Source organism: Entelurus aequoreus, linkage group LG01 (genome assembly GCF_033978785.1).
Source record: "Entelurus aequoreus isolate RoL-2023_Sb linkage group LG01, RoL_Eaeq_v1.1, whole genome shotgun sequence".
NCBI classification, from domain to species: Eukaryota; Metazoa; Chordata; class Actinopteri; order Syngnathiformes; family Syngnathidae; genus Entelurus; species Entelurus aequoreus.
In genome coordinates this window covers 38,592,274-38,619,156 of record NC_084731.1, presented here as the reverse complement: position 1 = coordinate 38,619,156, position 26,883 = coordinate 38,592,274, and the positions used below count along the sequence as shown (strand labels likewise).

General features: G+C 39.2%; 2 protein-coding genes across 17 annotated transcripts in view; both read left to right on the top strand.

Moving 5' to 3' along the window:
• Positions 1 to 7,085, top strand: part of nfasca (neurofascin homolog (chicken) a) — a 240,939-nt gene extending 233,854 nt beyond the window's left edge. For 14 of the 16 annotated variants that reach the window (XM_062049733.1, XM_062049739.1, XM_062049830.1 and 11 more), the window contains one exon: positions 2,832 to 7,085. In XM_062049733.1, coding sequence (XP_061905717.1) covers positions 2,832 to 3,060 — 229 coding nt within the window. In that variant the 3' untranslated portion in view covers positions 3,061 to 7,085. The remainder of the gene's footprint in view (positions 1 to 2,831) is intronic. The other 2 variants (XR_009826484.1, XR_009826486.1) reach the window with 2 other exon arrangements.
• Positions 7,086 to 15,417: 8,332 nt separating this feature from the next.
• The window catches only part of LOC133651651 (twinfilin-2), a 28,278-nt gene continuing 16,812 nt past the window's right edge, over positions 15,418 to 26,883 (top strand). The window contains exons 1-2 of the mRNA XM_062049655.1: positions 15,418 to 15,667; positions 22,646 to 22,824. Coding sequence (XP_061905639.1) covers positions 15,571 to 15,667; positions 22,646 to 22,824 — 276 coding nt within the window. The 5' untranslated portion in view covers positions 15,418 to 15,570. The remainder of the gene's footprint in view (positions 15,668 to 22,645; positions 22,825 to 26,883) is intronic.

Below are 26,883 nucleotides of genomic sequence, written 5' to 3'. Positions count from 1 at the left end.
AATCTGGTACTTTGTCTGATAAGACAACTATATCAAATTGTTTTAATGAGTATTTTGTTTCTGCCGGATCCTTGTTTGAGTCGTTGAATCCTCAATTGTCAAATGTTGGTTTAACTAATGTTAATATACCAAATACACCACAGGCTGTAAATAGACGCAGCACCTGCACTTTTGAGTTCACACCTGTATCAATATCCGAGGTAAACAGTGCACTAAAGAGCCTGGACACAAATAAAGCAGCAGGACCTGACCAAATTGAACCCTTTTTCTTAAAATTGGCTGCTGATTTTGTTGCTGAGCCTCTCTCGCATATTTTTAACCTAAGTCTAAAAAGTAAAAGCATTCCAAAAATCTGGAAATCAGCCTTTGTTCTTCCCCTGCTAAAAGGGGGTGAACCCACATATATAAATAATTACAGACCAATTTCTAAATTATGCATTTTAGCAAAATTGTTTGAGAAGATCATCAGTAACCAGCTAGAGTATTTTTTAGAATCAAACAATATTTTATCTCCATTTCAATCTGGTTTTAGAAAACAGCATAGCACTATTACAGCTGCTCTTAAGGTCCTCAATGATTTAATCGAGGCTGTAGACGGCAAGAAATATTGTGTCGCCCTATTTATTGATTTGTCAAAAGCATTTGACACAGTAGACCACAGTCTGTTAATTCAAGCCCTTCATCACGTTGGATTATCTAAAAATGCAGCTGCTTGGTTCACAGACTATCTCTCCAGCAGAACACAACGTGTACAGGTGGCTGGGACCACCTCTTCATTACTGGACATTACCAAAGGCGTTCCACAAGGCTCAGTGCTGGGGCCCATTTTATTTTCTATCTACATAAATAATCTTTGTAATAATTTGTCAAATGCAATGTACCATTTTTATGCAGATGACACCATTATTTATTGCTGTTCAACCTCCATCACTCAGGCTTTTGAGTTTTTACAAGCTGCTTTTGATGTCATCCAGGCTCGCTTATTTGATCTTAAATTGGTTTTAAATACAGATAAAAGCAAGGTAATGGTTTTTTCTCATTCAAGGGTGCTACTGGAAAATATTCCAAATATTGTAACATCAAATGGAAACCCTATAGAGCAGGTCTTAAATTACAAGTACTTGGGTTTTACTCTTGATCAGGAGCTTTCATTTAAAGCCCATATTAACAACTTGGTCTCTAAGCTTAGGGTAAAGCTTGGTTTCTTTTTTAGAAATAAAAACTGCTTCTCTCTTAAAGTCAGAAAGAAATTGGTGACAGCAACTATCTTGCCTGTAATTGATTACGGAGACGTGCTTTATTTTAGTGCTTCATCTAAATGCCTCCAGTCCTTGAACACTGTTTTTCATTCAGCACTAAGATTTGTTACTGGCTGTCGTAGTCTCACCCACCATTGTCAACTGTATATGAAGTCAGACTTATCTTCATTGAGTGCACGCAGATACACACATTGGCTGACTTTAATTTATAAGGCTCTTTTAGGTTTAATACCTCCATACTTGTGTACTCTGTTACAAAGAAAAAGCAGCTCTTATGCGTTACGTTCTAACAATTTGTATGTTTTAACTGTTCCTCATGTACGGACTGAATTTGGCAAAAGAGCTTTTGGCATTGCTGCCCCTATGGCATGGAATGCATTGCAGACGAAACTGAAACTTACAGAACTACTTCCATTTGGAGCCTTCCTTCTGTCCTGAGGGACAAACAGCGAGAGACGTTTGCACAGTGCCTGTGTTTTTAAAGATGTAAATCTCTGTTGTTTTACAGTTCTCTTATGTATTTTAAAATGTATGTCTTAATGTATTATTTTTGAAACTGCTCTGTGACATGTGCTGTTGACCTCTTGGCCAGGTCACCCTTGTGAAAGAGATCTTGATCTCAATGGGTTTTCTTATCTGGTTAAATAAAGGTTCTATTCTATCCCAGTCACGTCCGTTGTGTCCTTGGGCAAGACACAAGTTCCTGAAGAACTAAATCTACCCGGGTAGTTTCTTGTGGAAACACAAGGGGAACTTTATTTACTCGCATAAATGGGAAAGGTCGCCAAACCCTTTGGTCGACCTGACACGTTTCTTATTTTTCATAAACCGTCCCATGCCTACTGTGCACCAAGGGTGATACTCCATCGTCCAGTTTGTAGAGTCAAACACGTCATGATCGTCATTTGAACCTTTAGCGTCCTTGGCTGGACGGCGTGGAGTCTGGCTGCTATTTTGTGTGATGCGGACTGACGGTGCTGCGGTCGGGCTTCCTTGCCAGGTCGGCAACATGTTTTAAAGTTAAGTTAAAGTCCCAACGATTGTCACACACACTAAGTGTGGTGAAATTATCCTCTGCATTTGACCCATCCCCTTGTTTACTTCCAAACCTTTAAGCTCAGTGCCAAGCAGGGTGGTAATGGGTCCCATTTTTATAGTCTTTGGTATGACTCGGCCGGGGTTTGAACTCTCGACCTTCCAGTCTCAGGGCGGACACTCTAACCACAATGCCACTGGAGACCTCGAACTAAGTTCCCTGACCGGGAATTTAACCTGGGCCGCGACTACAAGAGCGTCGAATCCTAACCAGTAGACCACCAGGGATTAAGGGTTTGTTTCTCTGATTCGGTGGGTGTCGTACGCTTCTTTTCGGCACTCTTCTTCGCACTCGCTTTCTCTGTTGCGGTAGTTGGAGAACAGGGTTGAAAAAACTGAACAAAACTCATAACTGAGCTCGTATTTCAAAATACTTAGTAAATTGAGGTGCAACTGTGCATTCAGGGCGTGAAGGTTGTGCTTGGTTGACATTCCAGAGGCATCATGACGGAACAAATGTTTTTTTCTGGCTTGCAGCAGCGACGAGGACAACAAGCCTCTGCAAGGCAGCCAAACATCTCTGGAAGGACCCGTGAAGGAGAGCGACGACAGCCTGGTGGACTACGGCGAAGGCGGTGATGGCCAGTTTAACGAGGACGGCTCTTTCATTGGACAGTACACCGTGAAGAAGGACAAAGACGAGACGGAAGGCAACGAGAGCTCAGAGGCCACCTCGCCTGTCAACGCCATTTACTCGCTGGCATAGTGCTACCACACGTTGCTTCGGCGGAACTATGACACAAAGACGCGGGGGGACAAAGACAACGTCCTCAGACAAGAAACTGGGCTGGCTGACTGCAGTTAATGAAGGAATGACACAGACCGATTAGCATTCACGCCTTCATTTGACATTTGCAGAGTAGAAAGCTGACGCGACGTTTGGACTAAGTGCTCATCTTTCTTTGTGTTCCGCCTGCCCTTTATCCGCACAGACTTCAAGTGTGCCTTGGAGGTAGCTTTCAGCGTTTGGAGGCATGGAAAAGCGCTCTGTAGACTTGTTGCATTGTAGTTTTTACAACATATCAGCTTACTACCATCCACAGAATGCTAGCAGATATGTTTATCATATTGATATGTGCACAATGAAAGATTCAAAATGTTCCCCACAGCTGGTAAAAGACTCATGAAATCTTAAAGAACGCTGTATAAAGTCCCGGCAAACCATTTAGTGCCCGCTAAATCTATGCAGCCCATGCCATCCCATAATGCTTAGTACATGTCTTTTGCTACCACTTGCAGGGTATATCGCTTGCTAATAATCACTTTGCCTTTGAAGCTGGAGCGTAAATGCTTTGTCACCTCAAATCCAACGTCGTACGTCCCAACATGCGCTGGTGGAGCACAGTGTTCTCTCGGTTATTGCGCTGGTTACCTTACAGATAAAGTAGGGAGACTATTTCATGATTTGTATTAATATGACTTGCTTTTACTTATAAACACTTCCTACTCTCTTAAAACACGTAATTTTAGCATAAAACATAGACCCAACTAGCTGCTAAAGCCAGCTCTCCAATCAGCTAAAGCAGGGGTGTCAAACATACGGCCCGGGGGTCGGATCAGGCCGGCGAACAGGTTTTATCCCGCCCGCGGGATGAGTTTGCCAAGTATGAAATTACCCTGAAATTTTTGTATGAAAAAAACAGCTGTTTTAAATGTGTCCACTGGATGTCGCAATAGCAATTCTTTGTATCTTTGTAGATGATGCTACATATGTACAAAATAAACCACATGATGTTAGTACATCAGTCGAGGAAAATGATCAAACTACATAAATAACATACTGTAATTTGGTTTTGATGTAATGTTTTTATCTTGATAGATTGAAAATTAACACTAATGAGTTGACTGATTAACATTATCACATAATTTATAAAATATAAATAACGACAAATAAAGTATATATACTATTGACTGCAACAGGTAATTGTAAAAAAAAAATAAATATATGATTTGTTCAATTTCAGAATGTGCTTGTTGTATTTTTAAACAAAGAAAACAATCTGAAGTTGTCTTTATTTTTAAGTTATCGTGCCGTGATTTTACCAGTCCGGCCTACTTGGGAGTAGATTTTTCTCCATGTGGCCCCCCGATCTAAAATGAGTTTGACACCCCCGAGCTAAAGAGTCTCACTCAATAACTCCACAGTGAAAACTGTTTTTAGGAGTTTACTGAAGATTTTGTGAAGCTAAAATAAAATAAAATAAATGATATTGTAAACTGATAGCGACCTTCGCTTTGCCACATAGCGGTTTTTGAGCAAGGGATGACTGCTAGACTTCTAATTTTGGTTCAAAGCAAGTAAAAAACAGGAAGTCAACGGGACACCAAACAATAACAAACACACTGCATTAGGGAGTGGGCATAACTACTTTATGGTAGGTTCCGATCCGCGATGCACCGAGACCGCAATAAGTGAGGGAACACTCGATTTCACATTTATTTTGCAGCATTTTATCGTTTAATGCGAGGACGCGGGATAGACTACAAGCGTTCTCTTTTAAGCATGCTGACTGTTGCTGTCATAATGATCTTTTTATTCCAACACTGTATCACACATTAAACATAATCACACATCATAAGAGCAAAAGTAGCTATAACATATTACACTGCGTACATTCATTTTCTAATTGCTGTTTGACGCCAAGATGAATAATGATGACATTTATACCTGAGAAGTCTCAATGTAGCGCAGGAATGGTAAAGACGTGTCTTCTAGAGTTATTTTTAACTTTTTGTTTCTTTGTCAAGAACATGATCACAAGGTGTGCTGATCACTTCAAGGTCTGATGTGAAAAGTAGTTAAAAGCAAAGGATTCATTTTCAGAGACGTGCACGTGTAGCACTGTGTGCATGTGTGTGTATGTGTGTGTGTGCGTGTGTGTGTGTGCGTGTGCGTGTGTGTGTGTGTGTGTGTGTGTGTCATAGCAAGACTCTTACAGTAAAGAGGATTTGCACTGGTATGATTTATCAGCAAACCTTTGGCCCCTTTTCTTTAAAAAACTAACTTTATTCTGAGCCCCTGGTTTTCAAAGGTAAGTTAAAAATACAGGTTGTAGTTAATCATGTCATTAATTTGTCAACAGCTTTACTGGCATGAAAAATGACATTTGACAACATTTATTGGGAATGGGAATTAATTTCCTTTCAAAATGCACCAACTTTCAATACCCCCTTTTGTCATATTATCTTATTATTGTCATACTGTTTTAGTGTATTGCAAACTACTGCAAGTTTGTCAACTTTGCAAAGAAATAGCATTTCCAAAGAAGGTTTGTTCTTGCTACCGTATTTCCTTGAATTGCCGCATGGAATATAGTATTCGCCTGCCTAGAATTACAGCCGGGTCAAACTCGTTTGGCAAAATAATTAGCGCATGCTTGGCACTTCCGCCGGGTCAAATATGAGTCATTAAATGACTTCCGCCTCCTGGTGGTAGAGGGCGCTAGTGATCCTTCTTGCGACTGCTATACTGCAGAAGAAGACAACATGCAGCAAGAGTGAGCAGCCATTGTTTGCTTGCACTTTTACCATGGAGGATTACATATCTAAAATAAAACGGTTTTCTAAACTGGACTTTCAATCGAAGCAGGAGGTAATACTTAAAGGAAGATCTCCATCGAGACTTTTAAAACTGAAGAAAGATAAGGAAGACTTTTATAGGAGCTGTGCATGGACTCATTTATACCTAAAGGTAAGACCATAATAATGTTTTTTTTAATTAAATGTGATTTTCATAAGGTAAGCGCCGGAGTGAGAAGAGGTTTTAAAATAATTAGCGCATGCTTGCCAATCCCGCATGCTTTTGGTAAACGCAGGAGTGAGAAGAGGTTTTAAATTAATTAGCGCCCCGGCGGCTATTCAAGGAAATACGGTAATCTTTATCATGATTCATTCCCCTGTTAGCAGATTCAAACTCAACAGCAAAATTCAACTCTTGGCTAAATCAGCAGATTTAAAGCAATAAATTCAATGATCCGTGAATCAATAAATTCATTGTGCCGTAAATTAGTAGATTAATTGATCCATACATCCATAGATGCATTGATCCATAAATCACTAGATGAATTGATCTATCAATCAAATGAATTCATCTTAAAGCAATATATTCATTAGTCCATAAATCAAGAGATTAATCAATCCATACATCAATATATACTGACTGCAGCTGGCAACTGGAGTTTATGATGTATTTGAAATGTATTTGATATGTATGTATTCCTTTCTGTGCATAGCATTTGATATATAAATCTCCCATGTAATATTTGTCATATAAAAATGTATTTCTGTTATTTTCATGTTGGCAGATATTGATTGATTATGTAAGAATATTGTTGGAGCATCGGGCCTTCCTGAACGAATTCATGAAATTATTGTTCTATGTGACAAAAGTATTCATTGTGCTGCTCATGTTGTATTCCTCTTATTATTCATACTTATGTTTATCATACACGACAATAATTTTGTTGTGTATTTATATTGTGTACATCCTCCAGGATAAAGCTCTCTTGTAAATATTTGACATGTTGGCCAATAACGAAAAGTATGTTGAGTCCATCATGTACTTTGTCATGTTACTGTACTAACATTTGCAAAAGTCAGAAAAAAACACTTCATGTTCCGCTTTGTTGACGTTGTAATATACGTTACAAGTATATGTTACAAGTATACGTTGCAGTGTCTTGTTTATGATTGCTTTTTCATCTGAAAAAAATAATACTTCACTTCAACGCACTACTGTAAGTACACTGATGTACAATCTATTCATTCATTGAACGGATGGTATGCGTGTGTGTGCATGTCACGTGTGTGTGTGTGAGTCGTGCGTGTGCAAAGGCACAAGCTGGTCTCTATTTGCGGACGATGTTGTTCTGATAACTTCATCAAGCTGTCATCTGCCTTTACTGAATCTCACTTCCCTCAGCTGATAGTAGGCTTTGGGATAAGACTGTCCATGAGACTGTATACAAGGCTGTACATAAGATTGTCCATGAGACTGTATACAATACTTTACAGCCAACTGTACATGAGACTTTATACAAAACTGTACATGAGACTTTATACAAGACTGTACATGAGATTGTACATCTGTACATAAGATTGTCCATGAGACTGTATACAATACTTTATATCCAACAGTACATGAGACTTTATACAAGACTGTACATGAGACTGTCTACGAGACTGTCCATGAGACTGTATACAAGACTATACAATAGATTGTACATGAGGTTGGACATCTGTACATAAGATTGTCCATGAGATTGTATACAATACTTTACATCCAACTGTACATGAGACTGTCTATGAGACTGTCCATGAGACTTTATACAAAATGTACATGAGATTGTACATCTGTACATAACATTGTCCATGAGACTGTATACAATACTTTACATCCAACTGTACATGAGACTTTATACAAGACTGTACATGAGACTGTCTATGAGATTGTCCATGAGACTGTATACAAGACTATACAAGAGACTGTACATGAGATTGTACATCTGTACATAAGATTGTCCATGAGACAGTATACAATACTTTACATCCAACTGTACATGAGACTGTCTATGAGACTGTACATGAGACTTTATACAAGACTGTACATGAGACTATACATTACATTAGTAGAGCGGCCGTGCCAGCAACCTGAGGGTTCCTGGTTCGATCCCCGGCTTTCGCAATCCAAGTCACGTCCGTTGTGTCCTTGAGCAAGGCACTACACCCTTGCTCCTGATGGGTCGTGGTTAGGGCCTTGCCTGGCAGCTCCCGCCATTAGTGTGTGAATGTGTGTGTGAATGGGTGAACGTGGAAATAGTGTCAAAGCGCTTTGAGTACCTTGAAGGTAGAAAAGTGCTGTACAAGTATAACCCATTTACCATTCTCCATGAGACCGACCATTAGACTGTACATGAAACGGTCCATTGGACTGTACACAAGACTGTTCATGAGACTGTACACAAGACTGTCCATGAAACTGTGTATGAGACTATTCATGAGACTGCACATGAGACTGTTCGTGAGACGGCATTCAATACTTTACATGAGACTGTCTATGGGACAGTACACAAGACTGTTCATGAGATTGTCGATGAGACTGTAAACAAGACTGTACATTACACGGTCCATAGGTATGTACATAAGACTAACCATTAGACTGTACATGAGACTGTACATGAGACCGTCCATTAGACTGTACATGAGTGTCCATTAGACTGTACATGAGGCTGTACATTATACCGTAGATGAGACTTTGTATGAGACTGTCCATGAGACTGTTTATGAAACTGTACACAAGACTGTCCGTGAGACTGTTTATGAGATCGTGCCTGAGACTCAACATGAGACTGTTGAAAAGACTGTCCATGAGACTGTTCATGAAACTGACCATGAGACTGTTCGTGAAACTGTCCATGAGACTGTTCATTAAACTGTCCATTTGACTATTCGTGAAACTGTCCATGAGACTGTTCATGAAACTGTCCATTTGACTATTCGTGAAACTGTCCATGAGACTGTCCATGAGACTCGTATAAATAACAATACCCTCTTCTGTTGTCTTAGGATCAATGTTGTCAGAACGACCGAAGGTCCAAGGTAAGGTCTTCTGGTGAAATTAATCGATAAACTGAATGTAAAATAAGGTTTGTTGTTGTTGTTTTACTTTCTGACTATGTTGTTAGAAACTTATCATAAAAGTTACGTACTCTTCATATTTTTGTAAAGGGGTAAACATTCAAAATTAGCAGGGGATCAAATACTAATTTTCCCCACCTGAACTTATAGGAGCATGAATAAGGTCTACAAGTAGCGCACCGGTTGTAAATTGATTTGATTGGCATGATTGAGAACGGTACACACCTGTCTACATAAGGTCTGCAGGTGAGAGTGCACACCAGAGCACAAAGAAAGCAAGACGGTGAAGGAGTTGTTTAACACAATTCTTTCAGGTATTAATGTGTTGAAGGTACAAAAACATTTCTGCTGCTTTGATGGTCCAATAAGCACGATGGTCTTCATCATCCATAAATGGAAAAAGTTCAGAACCACCTGGATTCTTTCCAGAACTGTCTGACCGTTTAAAGTAGAAGATATTGTAGTCATAAAGGTGACCTGAACCTGTTGGTCACTTTGATAGAATGCCAGTGGAAAGAACAGAAACTTCCAGAAGAAAAAACATCTCTTCAGAAATTCCCTGTTTTGTACGGTCGAGAAAAAGCAAGTATGAAGCAGTACAGTTGTATATGATATATATATTACAGTACTATAGATATGATATTAATGATAATGATATCAATAATAATATTGTAATATAATAAGTGTTCTTATTATTATGAATAATAATAATGATAGGACATTTTTTAATTCAAATAAAAGTAAGTGAGTTTTATATATGTTGCATACATGTTGGTGTATTTATATGGTGAAAATATGTTAGTTATATAACATTTTAAGTATACTTAATGTAGATATGTTTTTGTATTTAATTAAAATAAGTACAGGTAGAAGATGAAACATTTTAACTGTACGTAAAGGAGCCATATGTAAGAATTGCATGTCAAGTCATCATTAAACAGCCCTGATATGTCAAAAGGCATTAATAAATCATGTTCTTTTCGAATACCTCTATAACTGATAACAATAGTTCAACCCGGATATGCTCATTTCAAAATTAGATTTACAGCCCCGAAATCTTGTTTTCATTTCGATGTCCCGCCCTACACCGTTTTAACCAGTTAGAAAGTTTGTGAGTGTGTCACATCCAGGTTGCCAGTTACGCACCGCCCTCTTGTCTAGCTACTGCCACTGGTAAAGTTATTAAACATGTCAGACCTTAGTAAATCTAAAAGGCCTCGTTACTATTCTCAACTTTTTCATGGCAAAGCCAGGACCAAAACAAGGATTTGTATCGGGGTTGGCTTAGAAAGATGGAGACGATTGAAGATTTTTTCATCTGACGCCAAACTTGCTAATTCCCTCCTCGATAGGTAAGTAAGGCATTTACGTTTTCTTATTACTTGTAATAAATGGAAATGGACATTTCGTATGTGAACTATATTGTCCAATACAGTCTATGATCTTGTCTAAGAAAGCTAGTATGTTGGTGCAACAAATGTTTAGCATGCTAGCCCGGTCAATGGGAGGATAAGTATAGCCCAGTTCAATGACATATAGGCAAACGGGGGAAATATGTACCCGTTAGCCTGAATGTTTATGTGTATTCAGCTATTATTGTCCCATCACCTCAACCCTTAGTAATGTGCAGTGGAAGTTTAAAGTTCCTTGGATCGATCAAGCTGGATTCGGCTGCGTATCTGGCAACCTCAGTCAGGGAGCGGGGGAGGGGACTACAGAATTTTGACCGTGATTGCAGTACCTTTTATGGCCAGATTTTTACATATGGCTCCATCCATCCATTTTCTACCGCTTGTCCTTTTCCGGGTCGCGGGAGGTCACTGGAGCCTATCTCTGTCACGACTTGGTTCTTGGGTTTTGTTTCTCCGGAAGGCAACGGAAAATTGGCGCGTGCCAGACGTGTATTTAAATACATAATTTAATTTTCACTCTCAAAAAAAAGGAATAAACAAAAAGCGCTCCCAACGGAGGTAAAAACTTGACTATGAAAACAAAACTTGCACAAAGGCAGAAACTATGAACAATAAAACAAAAACACAAACTGTGGCATTAATAAGCAAAAACTTACTTGGCAAAGAACTGTGAACATGACATGAAGTAGAGGGATGAAAAAGTGCGAGGTCGCCAGGACGAACAACAGAAACAGACAGATATAAATAGTGACATGATCAGTGAAAACAGGTGCGTGACAGGACAGGTGGAAACTAATGAGTTGCTATGGAAACGAACAAACAAGGAAGTGCAACCAGGAACTAAAAAGAGTCCAAAAAACAAACACATGACCAAAACAAAAACATGAACAGACATGACAGAACCCCCCCCTTGCGGACAGATCCCAGATGTCCAAAAAACAAAAAACAGGATCAAGAGTCATGGGAGGGCGGGAGGGGGACATGGCGGTGGGTCCCCAGGCCAAGTGGCCCCGAATCCACCGAGGCATAGTCATGTGGCGGCGGCGAGTGGAACGCCGCTGTCACAGGCGAGGTGGGCGACCCGGGAAGGGCCACATCCGTGGCCGACGATCAGGTGGGCGCACTTGGCGTGGCGGACGACCAGGTAGTGGCCACAACCGTGGCAGACGAGGAGGCAGGCGCGTCGTTGTCATTGCAGGCGTGGAAGCCGCAGATGACGCAGGTGCGAGTGCAGCAGATGAAGCAGGCAGCGAAGCAGGTAGCGAAGCAGGTAGCGAAGCAGGTAGCGAAGCTTGGCGTGGCGCGTCGGGCGGCGAAGCTTGGCGTGGCGCTTCGGGCGGCGAAGCTTGGCGTGGCAAAGCTTGGCGTGGCCATGGTTGGTCTTGGCATGGTTGGTCTTGGCATGGTTGGTCTTGGCATGGTTGGTCTTGGACTTGGTCTTGGTGTTGGCATGGTTGGTCTTGGACTTGGTCTTGTCGTGGAGCTGCGACGGGCGGCACTTGGCGTCGTGGAGCTGCGACTGGCGGCACTTGGCGTTGTGGAGCTGCGACTGGCGGCACTTGGCGTCGTGAAGCTGCGACTGGCGGCACTTGGCGTCGTGGAGCTGCGACTGGCGGCACTTGGCGTCGTGGAGCTGCGACTGGCGGCGCTTGGCGTGGAGCTGCGACTGTTGGCGCTTCGCGTGGAGCTGCGACTGGTGGCGCTTGGCGTGGAGCTGCGACTGGTGGCGCTTGGCGTGGAGCTGGGCGTGGTGGAGCTTGGCATGGTGGAGCTTGGCATGGTGGAGCTGCTAGGCATGTTGATAGCCTTGGAGCAGGGCGTGGAGCAGGTGGAGGTGGCCTAGCTGGAGGCTGTGGCTTGGCAGGTCGAAAGACTGGTGGTGGCCGCCGTGCTGGTGGCTGTGGCTTGGCGTGACGATAGACAGGTGGTGGTGGCCGAGCTGGAGGCTGTGGCTTGGCATGGCGATGCTGACCCACCCCACCTGAACAATTCCCAGCCCTAGCCCCCCCCCCCTCAAGGAGCGGATCCCAGATGCGCTCCCCGCGGTCTGTAACCGTCTTTTGAGGTGGGTGGAGGGAGGTCAGGAGGGGGGCAGAATCCTCCCCTCCAAACTGTCCAAAAAGTCTTTCTTCTTTCTGGGATTGAGTGGGTGAAAAAAAAAATGTGTGTGACTTGGGCGTGGCTTGAGTCCTGGGGGGCGGGGCATGAAATTCAGATGGCTGTGACTGATATGCTCTAATGTCCAAAATCATGTTTTGATAATATTTGATCATGGAAATAGAGTCCTTTGTTGAGGGCGGCTGATCAAAAGTAAAAGAGTTCAGAGAAAAAAAATCTTGAGCTGTGATGTCATCAGGGTGAAGCCGGGCTGCCTGTGGCTTGCTTCCGCCCGGAGGGGGAGGAGCTTGCGGTAGTGACGTGTCCTCTCTGCTTGCGGAAGCCCTCCCTGACGTCCTTCGTCGGGAGCGGCGCCTCCGGGACTGCGGTGACGCAGCGCAGTCCTCGGACCAAATGGAGTCTCTGTACTCCATGGAGGAGTAGCGCAGCATTTCCTCCTCCATGGCGCGGAGGATCTCCCTCGCTGCCTCGTCAAAACCGTCCAACTTTCGTTTGGAGAAACTGTTATGCTGGCGACCTACTGTCACGACTTGGTTCTTGGGTTTTGTTTCTCCGGAAGGCAACGGAAAATTGGCGCGGGCAAGACGTGTATTTATATACATAATTTAATTTTCACTCTCAAAAAAAAGAAATAAACAAAAAGCGCTCCCAACGGAGGTAAAAACTTGACTATGAAAACCAAACTTGCACAAAGGCAGAAACTATGAACAATAAAACAAAAACACAAACTGTGGCATTAATAAACAAAAACTTACTTGGCAAAGAACTGTGAACATGACATGAAGTAGAGGGATGAAAAAGTGCGAGGTCGCCAGGACGAACAACAGAAACAGACAGATTTAAATAGTGACATGATCAGTGAAAACAGGTGCGTGACTCAAAACGTGGAGCAGGTGCGTGACAGGACAGGTGAAAACTAATGAGTTGCTATGGAAACGAACAAACAAGGAAGTGCAACCAGGAACTAAAAAGAGTCCAAAAAACAAACACATGACCAAAACAAAAACATGAACAGACATGACAAGCTCAGCTGCACTCCTTTAACAAAAATCTGTTAGTTTTCTTAAAAAGAGTAAGTTAAGGTAGAATATGTAACATTTTAACTGTACTTAATTTAAATGTGCTATTTATAAAAGTAAGTAATGTAGAATAAGTAACCTTTTGAGTATACTTATTGTAAATATGTTTTTGTATTTAATAAAAGTAAGTAACGTTAGAAGATGAAACATTTGAACTTTTCCGGGCGTAAATCTATTAGTTTTCTTAATAAAAGTAAGTTAAGGTAGAATATCTTACATGTTAACTGTACTTGATGTAAATATATTAGTTGTATTTAATAAAAGCAAGTAAAAGTAGAATAAGTTAAAGTTAAAGTACCACTGGTAGTCACACACACACGAGGTGTGGTAAAATTACCCTCTGCATTTGACCCATCCCCATTCACCCCCTGGGAGGTGAGGGGAGCAGTGAGCAGCAGCAGTGGCAGCGCTCGGGAATCATTTTTGTGATTTAACCCCCAATTGCAGCCTTTGATGGGCAATGGGTCCCATTTTTATAGTCTTTGGTATGACTCGGCCGGGGTTTGAACTTAAAGGGAAACTTCGGTTTTTTTCAACCTGGGCCCTGTTTTCATAATTTTTTCTGTATATGTGAGTGCTGGATAAAACATTTTTTGAGGTCGCGCCAGTATTGAGCAGGGCAGGCAGCCTCCAGCCCAGCTAACGCTCGTACACAGGGCAACTGGCTCTCGTCAAAATTCGGCCTATAAACATGCATTTTTTTCACACTGACAGGCTCAGATAGTTACAATGAGTGTCCGACAACATACTAGAAAGGAGAAATTAACGTATGTCTCTACCTTTAGCTGGAGATCGCTGTTTGTTGTGAGCTGTGTCCAAATCTCACCACGCTACAAATCTCGTTCCGAAATCTCGCGATAACTCGCGACAAATCAAATCGTCCACATCAGGCAAAAATTCAGCCATGACAGACAAACAAACAAACTTTTCTATAAAACTAAAATAACAGTCTTCGGTAATCCAACAGAAAATCACTTCAGTCATCTCTCTTCACCTCAGTCAGGTAACTGTTTTTCCACCGGTGTTTTGTCGCGAGTTATCGCGAGATTTCGGAACGAGATTTGTAGCGTGGTGAGATTTGGACACAGCTCACAACAAACAGCGATCTCCAGCTAAAGGTAGAGACATACGTTAATTTCTCCTTTCTAGTATGTTGTCGGACACTCATTGTAACTATCTGAGCCTGTCAGTGTGAAAAAAATGCATGTTTATAGGCCGAATTTTGACGAGAGCCAGTTGCCCTGTGTACGAGCGTTAGCTGGGCTGGAGGCTGCCTGCCCTGCTCAATACTGGCGCGACCTCAAAAAATGTTTTATCCAGCACTCACATATACAGAAAAAATTATGAAAACAGGGCCCAGGTTGAAAAAAACCGAAGTTTCCCTTGCAGCATTTTAACTGTACTTTATGTAAATTTGTTAGTTTTTTTTTCAATAGAAAAGAGTTCAAGTATAATATGCAACAATTTATTTTGTATTTAACGTAATGTGTGATGTGCTTGTTTATTTAATAAAAGTATATAATAAGTGGAATATGCAACATTTTAGCATCCCAGCAGGTTTTGGGGTTACAACTTGGCCCTCCCACCTGCTGTTTGGCGGTGGAGTGGGGGTGAAGTGTGTGTGTGTGTGTGTGTGTGTGTGTGTGTGTGTGTGTGTGTGTGTGTGTGTGTGTGTGTGTGTGTGTGTGTGGGCGGGGGGTGGGGGGGTGACAGGCCATCGCCATGGCTGCACGTTGTGTGGAAGCTAAATTTGGCGAAGGGTGATCATGTTCTTTCTACAAGTGATCCTGTCCCACTTACTGGACGCCTATCTGTTACTGTCACACACTCCTCACCGTTCCCCTGCTGCGCTAACGGTTCAACGCAGATGACACACTTTCGTCCCGACTTAAGTACTTTTTGAACTTCTTCCGACCTGGAACCGAAAGTTTACACTTTGCTGCTGCTTGACAACGAAGGTACCGAGCCGCCATGTTTTTAGCTTTAGTGGTGACGCCAGAACTCAGGGAGTTTCTGGTCCAAGTCCGGAGAGGAACGGTGCGCATCGTCAAGGTGTGCATTCGAGACGGTGAGTAAAACCACTCACTAATGTTGCAGTAAATTCCAATTTGTCTTCTATGGTTAGCATCACTCTTTGCTGTCACTGGATTAGAAAAAAAGCATGTGGAGTTAAATTTTCTCTAAAAAAGATTTGTTGTGTTGTTTGACCTAAATGTGAAATATTGTGTAAATATAAAAGTTAAATATTGTTTTTTTAACTAAATTGTTCATGTCGACACTAATGTGGTTTTTCTACGCGCCAAAAATGTAACAAGGCAAAATTTTATTCAGCGGCGAAAAAGTTGATTTTGCACACATAATAAAACATGACATGTAAAAAAATATACATTTCCTTGTAATGTAATTCCATTGAAAATTACTTCTGGATTTAAGGAAAATACATTGTAGAGCAAATCCCATAGAAATAAAGTAACAACACGGGATAAAGCATCCCTTTTAATACTATGCAGACAGTTCTTTAAAGTAGATTTAGTATTTAGTGAGTGCTCTTTCAGCATAAAAGTGAGTAAAAAGATGTTATGTGAGGACGACTTATCAGGGGGGAAAAAAAGTACAACGTTGCTAAAAGTTTTTGTAAACGCTCATCAGCGATGCACTTTGCAGTTCAAAGGTCATTGGGGCGACATGTTTATAACCACTTGTTTGTGCTCGTATCCTATTAAACATTTCCTCACAATTTATTGGAGCTAAGGCATTAGGCATTCCTCGCCAGTCATTCATGTGATACATCTTATATTAGGGTCTATCATGTGACATGCATCTCTGCCTGGTGACACAGAAAACACTTTATAATGGAGGATTTATGTTATCTTACTTATTTTTTATCACATGTCATAACATTTTGGGGGGCTAAAATTTATTTTTTAATGTCTAAACTGTCCTGGTTATATTAATAGTACGCGTGACAATATTAACTACAAAACCCAGAATGCACTGCGGTGACGGCACGTTGCTGACTGCAGAGTCATGTATAAAGAGAGTATGGCCAACTAAACAACAGACGCCATGACTGCCACCGCACGTGTGCGGCTGTGCCCGGATGCATGCAAGTGCTGTGGCTTTGACGTTAGTTTTTCTGACGAAATAAACCAAAATAACACGTCTATATACAGTTCTAAACATACTTCAGCTCATAAACTTACAATAAAACATGCTTTTATTTCATGAAAGTATAATTTTTTGGCCATATTTGACGTACTCTGCTGGTAAATTCCTGCAGTGTTTCACGACCAGCAGGCACTCTAACACGCACCAGTCGGTGCAATAAATGTAAATAGAAAAATACACAGAACGCCCAAAAAATTTAATTATTACACACATTTTGCCTAAATCTTTATTAGCTTTGGACCAAGAATCACAGAGAAATTGTGACTTTTGTGGGAAGTATGTCAACTGTGGTGGCTGCCGCCAATGTTTTTGTAACCACTGTACGTATCACTCATTATGCATTATTCTAACTCAGGGGTCCCCAAACTACGGCCCGCTGGAAGTCCTAAATAAAAAAATTTAAAAAAATAAATAAATAAAAAATTTAAAAAAAATTATATATCCATCTATATATATATATATATATATATATATATATATATATATATATATATATATATATATATATATATATATATATATATATATATATATATAGATGGATATATTATTTTTTTTGTATTTTTTTTAAATTTATTAAAAAATATATATATATTTAAAACAAATAATTATATATACAGTATATATATATATATATATATATATATATATATATATATATATATATATATTTTTTTTTTTTTTTTTTTTTTTGGTGTGATTTTTTAATTTTAATTTTTTAATTTTAATTTTTTTTAATTATTATTTTTTTTAATTTTTATTTTTTTTAATTTTATTATTATTTTTTTTTAAATCTGTCCTTTCTAATCCATGTTGTTACTCTCTTGTTACTCTCTGTATCTCCGAGCCGCTCAGTCAAATCATATTGCCTAAATAATGCATTTTCCCATCGATAACGTGACATCATAGCACTAGGAATATATATATATATATATATATATATATATATATTAGGGCTGGGAATCTTTGGGTGTCCCACGATTCGATTCAAAATCGATTCTTGGGGTCACAATTCGATTCAGAATCTTTTTTTTTTTTTCAATTCAACACGATTCTCGATTCAAAAACGATTTAAAAAAAAAAAAAAAAATTATTTTTATTTTTATTTTTTATTTTTTATGAAAACATTACACAACAATACCATAATAATAATGGATTAGATTTATATAGCGCTTTTCTAGACACTCAAAGCGCTTCACAGAGAAGTGAGAACCCATCGTTCATTTTTACAACTCATTCATTCATCATTCATTCTCCGGTGTGAGCGGCACCGGGGGCAAGGGTGAAGTGTCCTGCCCAAGGACACAACGGCAGCGATTTTGGATGGTAAGAGGCGGGGAGCGAACCTGCAACCCTCAGGTTTCTGGCACGGCCGCTCTACCCACTACGCCATGCCGCCCCTATAAATAATGCAATACAATTTCAAAACAAAACCCGACCCAGCAACATTCAGAATAGCAATAAACAGAGCAATTAAGAGAAAATGAGGACACACAAACATGACACGGAACAATCTAAAAGTAGTGAGACAAAAATGAATATTATCAACAACAGTATCAATATTAGTAACAATTTCAACATAGCAGTGATTAAAAATCCCTCATTGATATTATCATTACAAACATTAATAAAAAAAAATAATACAAAAAATTAACAATAGTGTCACAGTGGCTTACACTTGCATCGCATCTCATAAAGTAAATGTCTAATGATAATGTCATGGAGGGATTTTTAATCACTGCTATGTTGAAATTGTAACTAATATTGATACTATTGTTAATAATATTCATTTTTGTTTCACTACTTTTGGTTTGCTCTGTGTCGTGTTTGTGTCTCCTCTCAATTGCTCTGTTTATTGCAGTTCTGAGTGTTGCTGGGTCGGGTTTGGTTTTGGAATTGGATTGCATTGTTATGGTATTGCTGTGTATTGTTTTGTTGGATTGATTAATTAAAAAAAAAAAAAAAAAAAAATTAATGAAAAAATAAATTGAAAAAAAACAACGATTTTTTAAAAAATGAGAATCGATTCTGAATCGCACAACGTGAGAATCGCGATTCGAATTCGAATCAATTTTTTTCCCACACCCCTAATATATATATGTATATATATATATATATATATATATATATATATATATATATATATATATATATATATATATATATATATATATATATATATATATATATATATATATATATATATATATATATACAGCCCGGCCCAATTTTTAACCCAATGCGGCCCCCGAGTCAAAAAGGTTTGGGGACCCCTGTTCTAACTGATCTTTCTTTTTTGTAACATGCTAAGTGTATAAGTGTACTTTAGTAGTTATTTCCCCGTATTTCTGCACAATAACTCCGATATGGTAACACTGCCGAGCAGTAAAGAATATAGAGTGCTTTTTGGTTGAGAACATATTTTACTTTATTCATAATAGACATATTTCTTGCCCCTAAATGTTGTATATTTTAATGAGCTTTCCAGTTGTTTTTGTCATCTTTTATTACACCCAAAATGTGGTTTTGTTTTACGCTTTCAATGTCCGTATATTTGTCCGTATATTTGACCTTCTCTTCTGCTGTTACTGAATAGCATTATTTTAGATTTGCTGAGATTCAAAGGTAGTCTGATTTTGTCAAACCATCTCTTTAATTTGTAAATGTTTTTCCTATTCATCTGTTATTATTTTTAATTATTATTTGTATTAGCTTCTGTGTGTTCTGTTCTGAACAAAAAGAGTTCCACAATTCTCGCGGGTGGAGCAGCCCCATCGTGAACAACAGGATATGTTTACATGTCGAAACACTAATGAGGAAGTGCCGCAAACACACAGGATCAGCTCAAAGTTAGTAGCAGTCATGGCGCCCTGTAGTCACGTGAGTGTCTTTTGACCAATCATTGAGGAGATCGCCTGAAACCGAGTTGGCTATAATCTCTTTATGCACGACTCTGGCTGACAGTCCCCGCTCCTCAGTTGATAGCATCGCTGCTACTTAGTGCTCATGTAGCTCGTTCCAATGAAGTCAATAAGTTTTGAAACGGAAAATTACACATTTTGATGGCATAAAAATCAATGTTATCGATATTATATTAGACTTATTTTGATATTATATTTAAAATATTTGAAACATGCCAATGTTATCTAGCTAACTTAGACTTTGGTCTGCAACTACGGTAGCCTTAGAGGGTCAAAACAGCCTTTGGTGAATCAGGCCAATGTTAAAGAAGAACCTGTTTGTGAGTATAAGAGAATTGTTCATGTTTATGTAATTATGAGTGTTTACCTCCAGAATGGAACTTGAAACAGCGTTATTGTATCAAATCTATTGAAGTGTGATCATTTAGGTTTGTACTGAACTGCATGTGTATTTATCTTGTGCTGTTGCGACACAACAAAAGCAAGGTTAGGAAAGGATAGCAGATGGAAAATATGCCATATGCATGCAGAGCTGGAATGTGTTGCCCCCTCAGAATAGCAACTGGTGCAGGACACAGTTTGCAAATCTCCCCTCTGGCTCAAGGACATCCGGCTACACCAGCCTTTACTTGATCATACCAGTATTTGGGCATTCTGTCTCAGACCAGTCATATTCTAAGCAGGAAAGATGCAGGTATATTTTTACTATCTTCTGCAGTATTCTTCAAAAAGAAGACACACACCAGTCATGTTTTTACTTGGTCAAAGTAGTTTTGTGAAGTATTATAATAATAATGTACAGCTTTTACCTTTAAGAGAGGACTTCTACAGTTTCTCCTTCCAGCTGCTTCTACAGGCAAACAAACAACAGCTTCCCTATATTTTCATGGATAAATGTCCGCCGTTTAGACATTATTTTAACGTCCTTGGCTGGCATTATTGACTCATTCTGCTTCAGTAACATAAAGACTAGCAGTGCTACAATGCTCCAACTGCTTCACTAAGTTAGCAAGCTACACGCGTTGTCATGTTTTTAATTAATTATTTCTTAAAATTCAATGACTATCATCCACTTATTCTTCTCAGCACTATCCTTCACACCCACTTTCTTTATTCCAGTGCTTGTAAAACTAAAGTTATGTTCATCTCTAAACTAATGCTAGCAAGTAAAACCACATGTTTACAAAGTTCACTGTGACAGTCATGACTGGTATTTGAATATACACTTGTGAGAGATAATCAGTTAATTTAAATTGTGGATGACTGATTAGTTTATTCAAGTAATCAGATAAAATACACTTTGGTTTATAGACTAAATGTGTATTTCAGGGAAAATAGTTGATGTGAACAACAATTTTCTTCTTTTTCTCTCATAATTGCACATCATTAAGATTGAAATTGCACTTTTAACATGTGTGCATTAATACAAACATTTAAAAAACTCTCCGCTGTTCACCGCCACATAGATCACAGCACCCACACACCACCGGTCTCATGCGCGCTCCATGTATTTAAAGTTACGGGCACACAATGTGGTCTGGTTTTTATACATTTTTATAAATTTTACACTCATTAAACGATTAATCGAAGAAGCAGAATATACATTGAAGCTTTTTTCCAATCAATTTAGTTCATTAAAAATTGTTGGCATATATGGCAAATAGTGTTGTCCCGATACAAATATTTTGGTACTGGTACCGGTACTAAAGGGGACCACAAAAAATTGCATTATTGGCTTTATTTTAACAAAAAATCTTAGGGTACATTAAACATATGTTTCTTATTGCAAGTTTGTCCTTAAATAAAATACTGAACATAAAAGACAACTTATCTTTTATTAGTAAGTAAACAAACAAAGGCTCCTAATTTAGTCGGCTGACACATGGAGTAACAAATTGTGTCATTTATCATTTTATTATTTTGTCAACATTATTAAGGACAAGTGATAGAAAATGAATTATTAATCTACTTGTTCATTTACTGTTAATATCTGCTTACTTTCTCTTTTACTATGTTTTATCTACACTACAGTTAAAATGTAATAATAACTTATTCTTCTGCTGTTTGGATGCTTTACATTAGTTTTGGATGATACCACAAATTTGGGTATCAATCCGATACCAAGTCATTACAGGATCATACATTGGTCATATTTAAAGTCCTCATGTGTCCAGGGACATATTTCCTCAGTATATAAACATAATATACATTTTTAAAAACAAAAGAAGATGTTGTGATGCCAAAACATATCGACGTAATCATAGTAGTATCGACTAGATACGCGCCTGTACTTGGTATCATTACAGTGGATGTTAGGTGTAGATCCACCAATGGCGTCTGTTTACATTTTGACGCTGGTGAGCTACGGTGTGTGGTGAAGCATGTTTAGCTATTCCTCGTCCTGCAGGGATTATACTTGTAAGAAACTTACTTTATTTGTCGCCATGGAGGCGAGGATTAGTGATTTAGAAGTAACTAGCTGGAATTTAACCGCTGGCTAGCTAGCCATGTCTTAAAGCACCTCTTCCGGTGGGCGTTTCAGTGTTATAACTTCACCTTTATCGTTAGTTTTTAAGCCAAAATGCGTCCATTCTCCCTTTTCTGTCTACACACTGTGTCTGCTTGTAAGTACTCCGTGATTGTGCACTACCGAATATGCTCGTCTGCTCGTAAACCAGCAATGACACGACGTGACGACGACGGGGGCCCGGGGGTGTGGGGACCGGTACTTTTCAGAGGCGGTATAGTACTGAATATAATTCATTAGTATCACGGTACTATACTAATAGCGGTATACCGTACAACCCTAATGGCAAACTAAAGGTCATATTTTGACCTACATCAGATTTTTTTTTTTTTTTTTTTAATGTTTAATGAACCAAAAAATTTGAAGAACATCACATGTATCCTTTCATATATATCTGTAAAGGTGATTTCAGGTGTGTGATGACTTTCAGAGCAGCTGGTGCTGGGTGCCTACAGGGAAGCAGAGAAGAGCTGGGACCAGGACTATGACCACTTCCTGCTTCCTATGCTGGACGAGCAGGAGCCCTGCTACATTCTGTACCGCCTGGACTCCCATAATGCACTGGGCTTCGAGTGGCTCTTTATATCTTGGTCTCCCGATCACTCACCAGTATGTCATCTTTTTTCTTTTGCATGTTGTTGTTGTTCATGCTGGTCGGCATGAACAACAACCGCATCCGGCTGACATGTTTTTCCACTTTATAAAAGATCAAACATAGTTTTTAAGTTTAAACATATAATTGTAGCCATCAGTAGAATATCGTCAACATATTTTGTTTCTGTTAGCATCTTACATCCGATATATTGATGTACTGTTAGCATCTTACATCCCACATACTGTTAACATATTACGTCAGCATCTTACATCCGATTGCTTGTGGACTGTTAACAACCAACTTCCGAAATACGGACACTGTAAACTGATAGCATCTATCATCAGATATACTTATATACTGTTAGTATCTAGTTACATCTGATATACAGTTAGCATCTTACATTCCATAAACTAATATAATGTTGGGATAATACATCCAATACACTGTGAGCATCTTAAATCCAATATATCAAAAGGCCATTTTCCTCTTGTCAGGTTCAAACACTGATGACATCTATTAAACAAGACAAGAAGCAAGGAATTAAACAGAGACAGAATTCAATTTGGCTCACTGAGGAGAAACGCGTACACCTGTACCCTTGTACAGTGTCACCACGCTCTGACGAAAAATTGTACGCCTCCTCTTTTACAAACCCCATTTCCATATGAGTTGGGAAATTGTGTTAGATGTAAATATAAACGGAATACAATGATTTGCAAATCCTTTTCTACCCATATTCAGTTGAATGCACTACAAAGACAAGATATATTCGATGTTCGAACTCATAAACTTTATTTTTTTTTTGCAAATAATAATTAACTCAGATTTTCATGGCTGCAACACGTGCCAAAATAGTTGGGAAAGGGCATGTTCACCACTGTGTTACATGGCCTTTCCTTCTAACAACACTCAGTAAATGTTTGGGAACTGAGGAGACACATTTTTAAGCTTCTCAGGTGGAATTCTTTCCACGTTCTTTCTTGATGTACAGCTTAAGTTGTTCAACAGTCCGGGGGTCTCCGTTGTGGTATTTTAGGCTTCATAATGTGCCACACATTTTCAATGGGAGACAGGTCTGCACTACAGGCAGGCCAGTCTAGTACCCGCACTCTTTTACTATGAAGCCACGTTGATGTAACAAGTGGCTTGGCATTGTCTTGCTGAAATAAGTAGGGGCGTCCATGGTAACGTTGCTTGGATGGCAACATATGTTGCTCCAAAACCTGTATGTACCTTTCAGCATTAATGGCGCCTTCACAGATGTGTAAGTTACCCATGTCTTGGGCACTAATACACCCCCATACCATCACAGATGCTGGCTTTTCAACTTTGTGCCTATAACTATCTGGATGGTTCTTTTCCTCTTTGGTCCGGAGGACACGACGTCCACAGTTTCCAAAAACAATTTGAAATGTGGACTCGTCAGACCACAGAACACTTTTCCACTTTGTATCAGACCATCTTAGATGAGCTAAGGCCCAGCAAAGCCGACGGCGTTTCTGGGTGTTGTTGATAAACGGTTTTTGCCTTGCATAGGACAGTTTTAACTTGCACTTACAGATGTAGCGACCAACTGTAGTTACTGACAGTGGGTTTCTGAAGTGTTCCTGAGCCCATGTGGTGATATCCTTTACACACTGATGTCGCTTGTTGATGCAGTACAGCCTGAGGGATCGAAAGTCACGGGCTTAGCTGCTTACGTGCAGTGATTTCTCCAGATTCTCTGAACCCTTTGATGATATTACGGACCGTAGATGGTAAAATCCCTAAATGTATTGCAATAGCTGGTTGAGAAAGGTTTTTCTTAAACTGTTCAACAATTTGCTCACACATTTGTTGACAAAGTGGTGACCCTCGGCCCATCCTTGTTTGTGAATGACTGAGCATTTCATGGAATCTACTTTTATACCCAATCATGGCACCCACCTGTTCCCAATTAGCCCGCACACCTGTGGGATGTTCCAAATAAATGTTTGATGAGCATTCCTCAACTTTATCAGTATTTATTGCCACCTTTCCCAACTTCTTTGTCACGTGTTGCTGGCATCAAATTCTAAAGTTAATGATTATTTGCAAAAAAAAAATGTTTATCAGTTTGAACATCAAATATGTTGTCTTTGTAGCATATTCAACTGAATATGGGTTGAAAATGATTTGCAAATCATTGTATTCCGTTTATTTTTACATCTAACACAATTTCCCAACTCATATGGAAACAGGGTTTGTTTTTGGACTTTCCCTGATTACATGGCCATCGCCTTTGATTAAATACAGTTCAAAGAAAAGGTCGTAAAACAGTTCAAAGAGGTCGTAAGACAGTTCAAAGAAAAGTTCGTAAAACAGTTAAAAGAAGAGGTGCCTGGAGCTTGGGCAGGTCCTGCTTTCTCTCTGCTTTGTACATCTTGGGTCAAGACAAAATCTTTCTGTGGATTACAATACATCAAAGAAACAGAACACCTTCATGTTGCTTCCCATTTTACACAGTGGAGTTTTACAAGCCTTTTGTTTGGTAGGATCAAAGACAGCTTTTGTCCTCTCGCAGGGCGAGCTGAACTCAATGTAACACAAAGTTTTGTGATAACTTAGATACAATTATTCTGACACCTGTAGATGTGTGTGGCTTGTGTTTCCACCGCATTTCACAGTTCAGGGTAGTTTATACAAATCAAGCTGAGTGGTTTGCTATATTTCTGTACTGATGCTATGTAAATAACCAGAAAATATTATGTTATATTTGTTTTACTAAAGTCTAAGTAAATGAATGCAAAGCAATAATATACAAAATGATTTAAAAATACGAAGTGTACCGAATAGACCATAAAACGTCAGGCTCTTGTCCGTTCTGTCCAACAGTCAGAAAGTAGTCCTCTCAGTAAATGGTGAATTCATGCGGGTCAGGCAATTCCTTTTGGTCCATTTCAGCTGTAAATAACAATACATAAATAATAAATGTCAGTGTTTATCTCATGCCGACAACACAAACACATTGGTTTTAGCGTTAGCGTTTTAGCATTAGCATTCTGTTCACTTGGGTTGAGGCTAATAACTACACAAATGGAGTGTCACTGACTACTCTTACAACATGTAATAAAGTAAATAGTTAGTTGATGTTATTTACTTTCATTCCACTTGTGTGCTGACTTCTTTATTTCACATTTGTCCAACAAAGTATCAGAGTAGTAAGCCGCTGAGGTCGCCGCTTCTAGTCCGGCTTCATACTCCTCCGTAAATAAGTTTAAAATAGTACGTATACTTCTCGTAGCTTTGCGTAACGAAATGAAGTTTGCAAAAACTAAAAAAAACCAACAATAAACTGCATAAAGTTGAAAGACTACAGCTGACACTCCAAAATAGTTCTACCGATCAGCGTTCTTCAGCACAAAGATGCCCCACAAAAGTTCCTGCATTTTGAAAGCTCCTTTCGTTCTTCTTTCTCTCCGTCGTCAAGTTTGTTGTAATAGAAATACACAAGAAATAAAAAGAAACAAGTCGCCGAACATATTCTAATAGCTGTAGTCACTCTTACATTCAATATACCAATATACAGTTAATATCTTACATATGATATACTGTTAGCATCTTTTATCCGGTACACTGTATGTTAGCATTTTACATCTGATATACTGCTAGCATCTTACATCCGCTACAGCCAATAAGTCGCTGTATTCGGTAAGTATTGGAAAGCACACTTGATGACGCTCAATAAGAGTGTGTTGTCAACAAACACGCCTGAAGCTTGCGTGACATCATTGGCTCAGCTTTCGCAAATCTGCTGACTCAGAAAAACAGAGAAGAATGCAAGAGTGAGCTCACTCGTCACTTATAATTGCAAAACCTCACAGCATCAAAATATTGACCCTCCGTGACATTTTGAGACCTATGACAAAATGTTGTACTTACTGTTTATCATTATACACTGTTTTATAATTTACCAGTACATGAATATAATTGTGATTTTTTTTTGTGTCAAACTTAAGTAAACAAGTAAAACAAAATATAGTTCCTATAATGACATATGTTACGTATGCATTTAATATACAACAATCCAACTTAGTAATGCTAACATTTCAAAT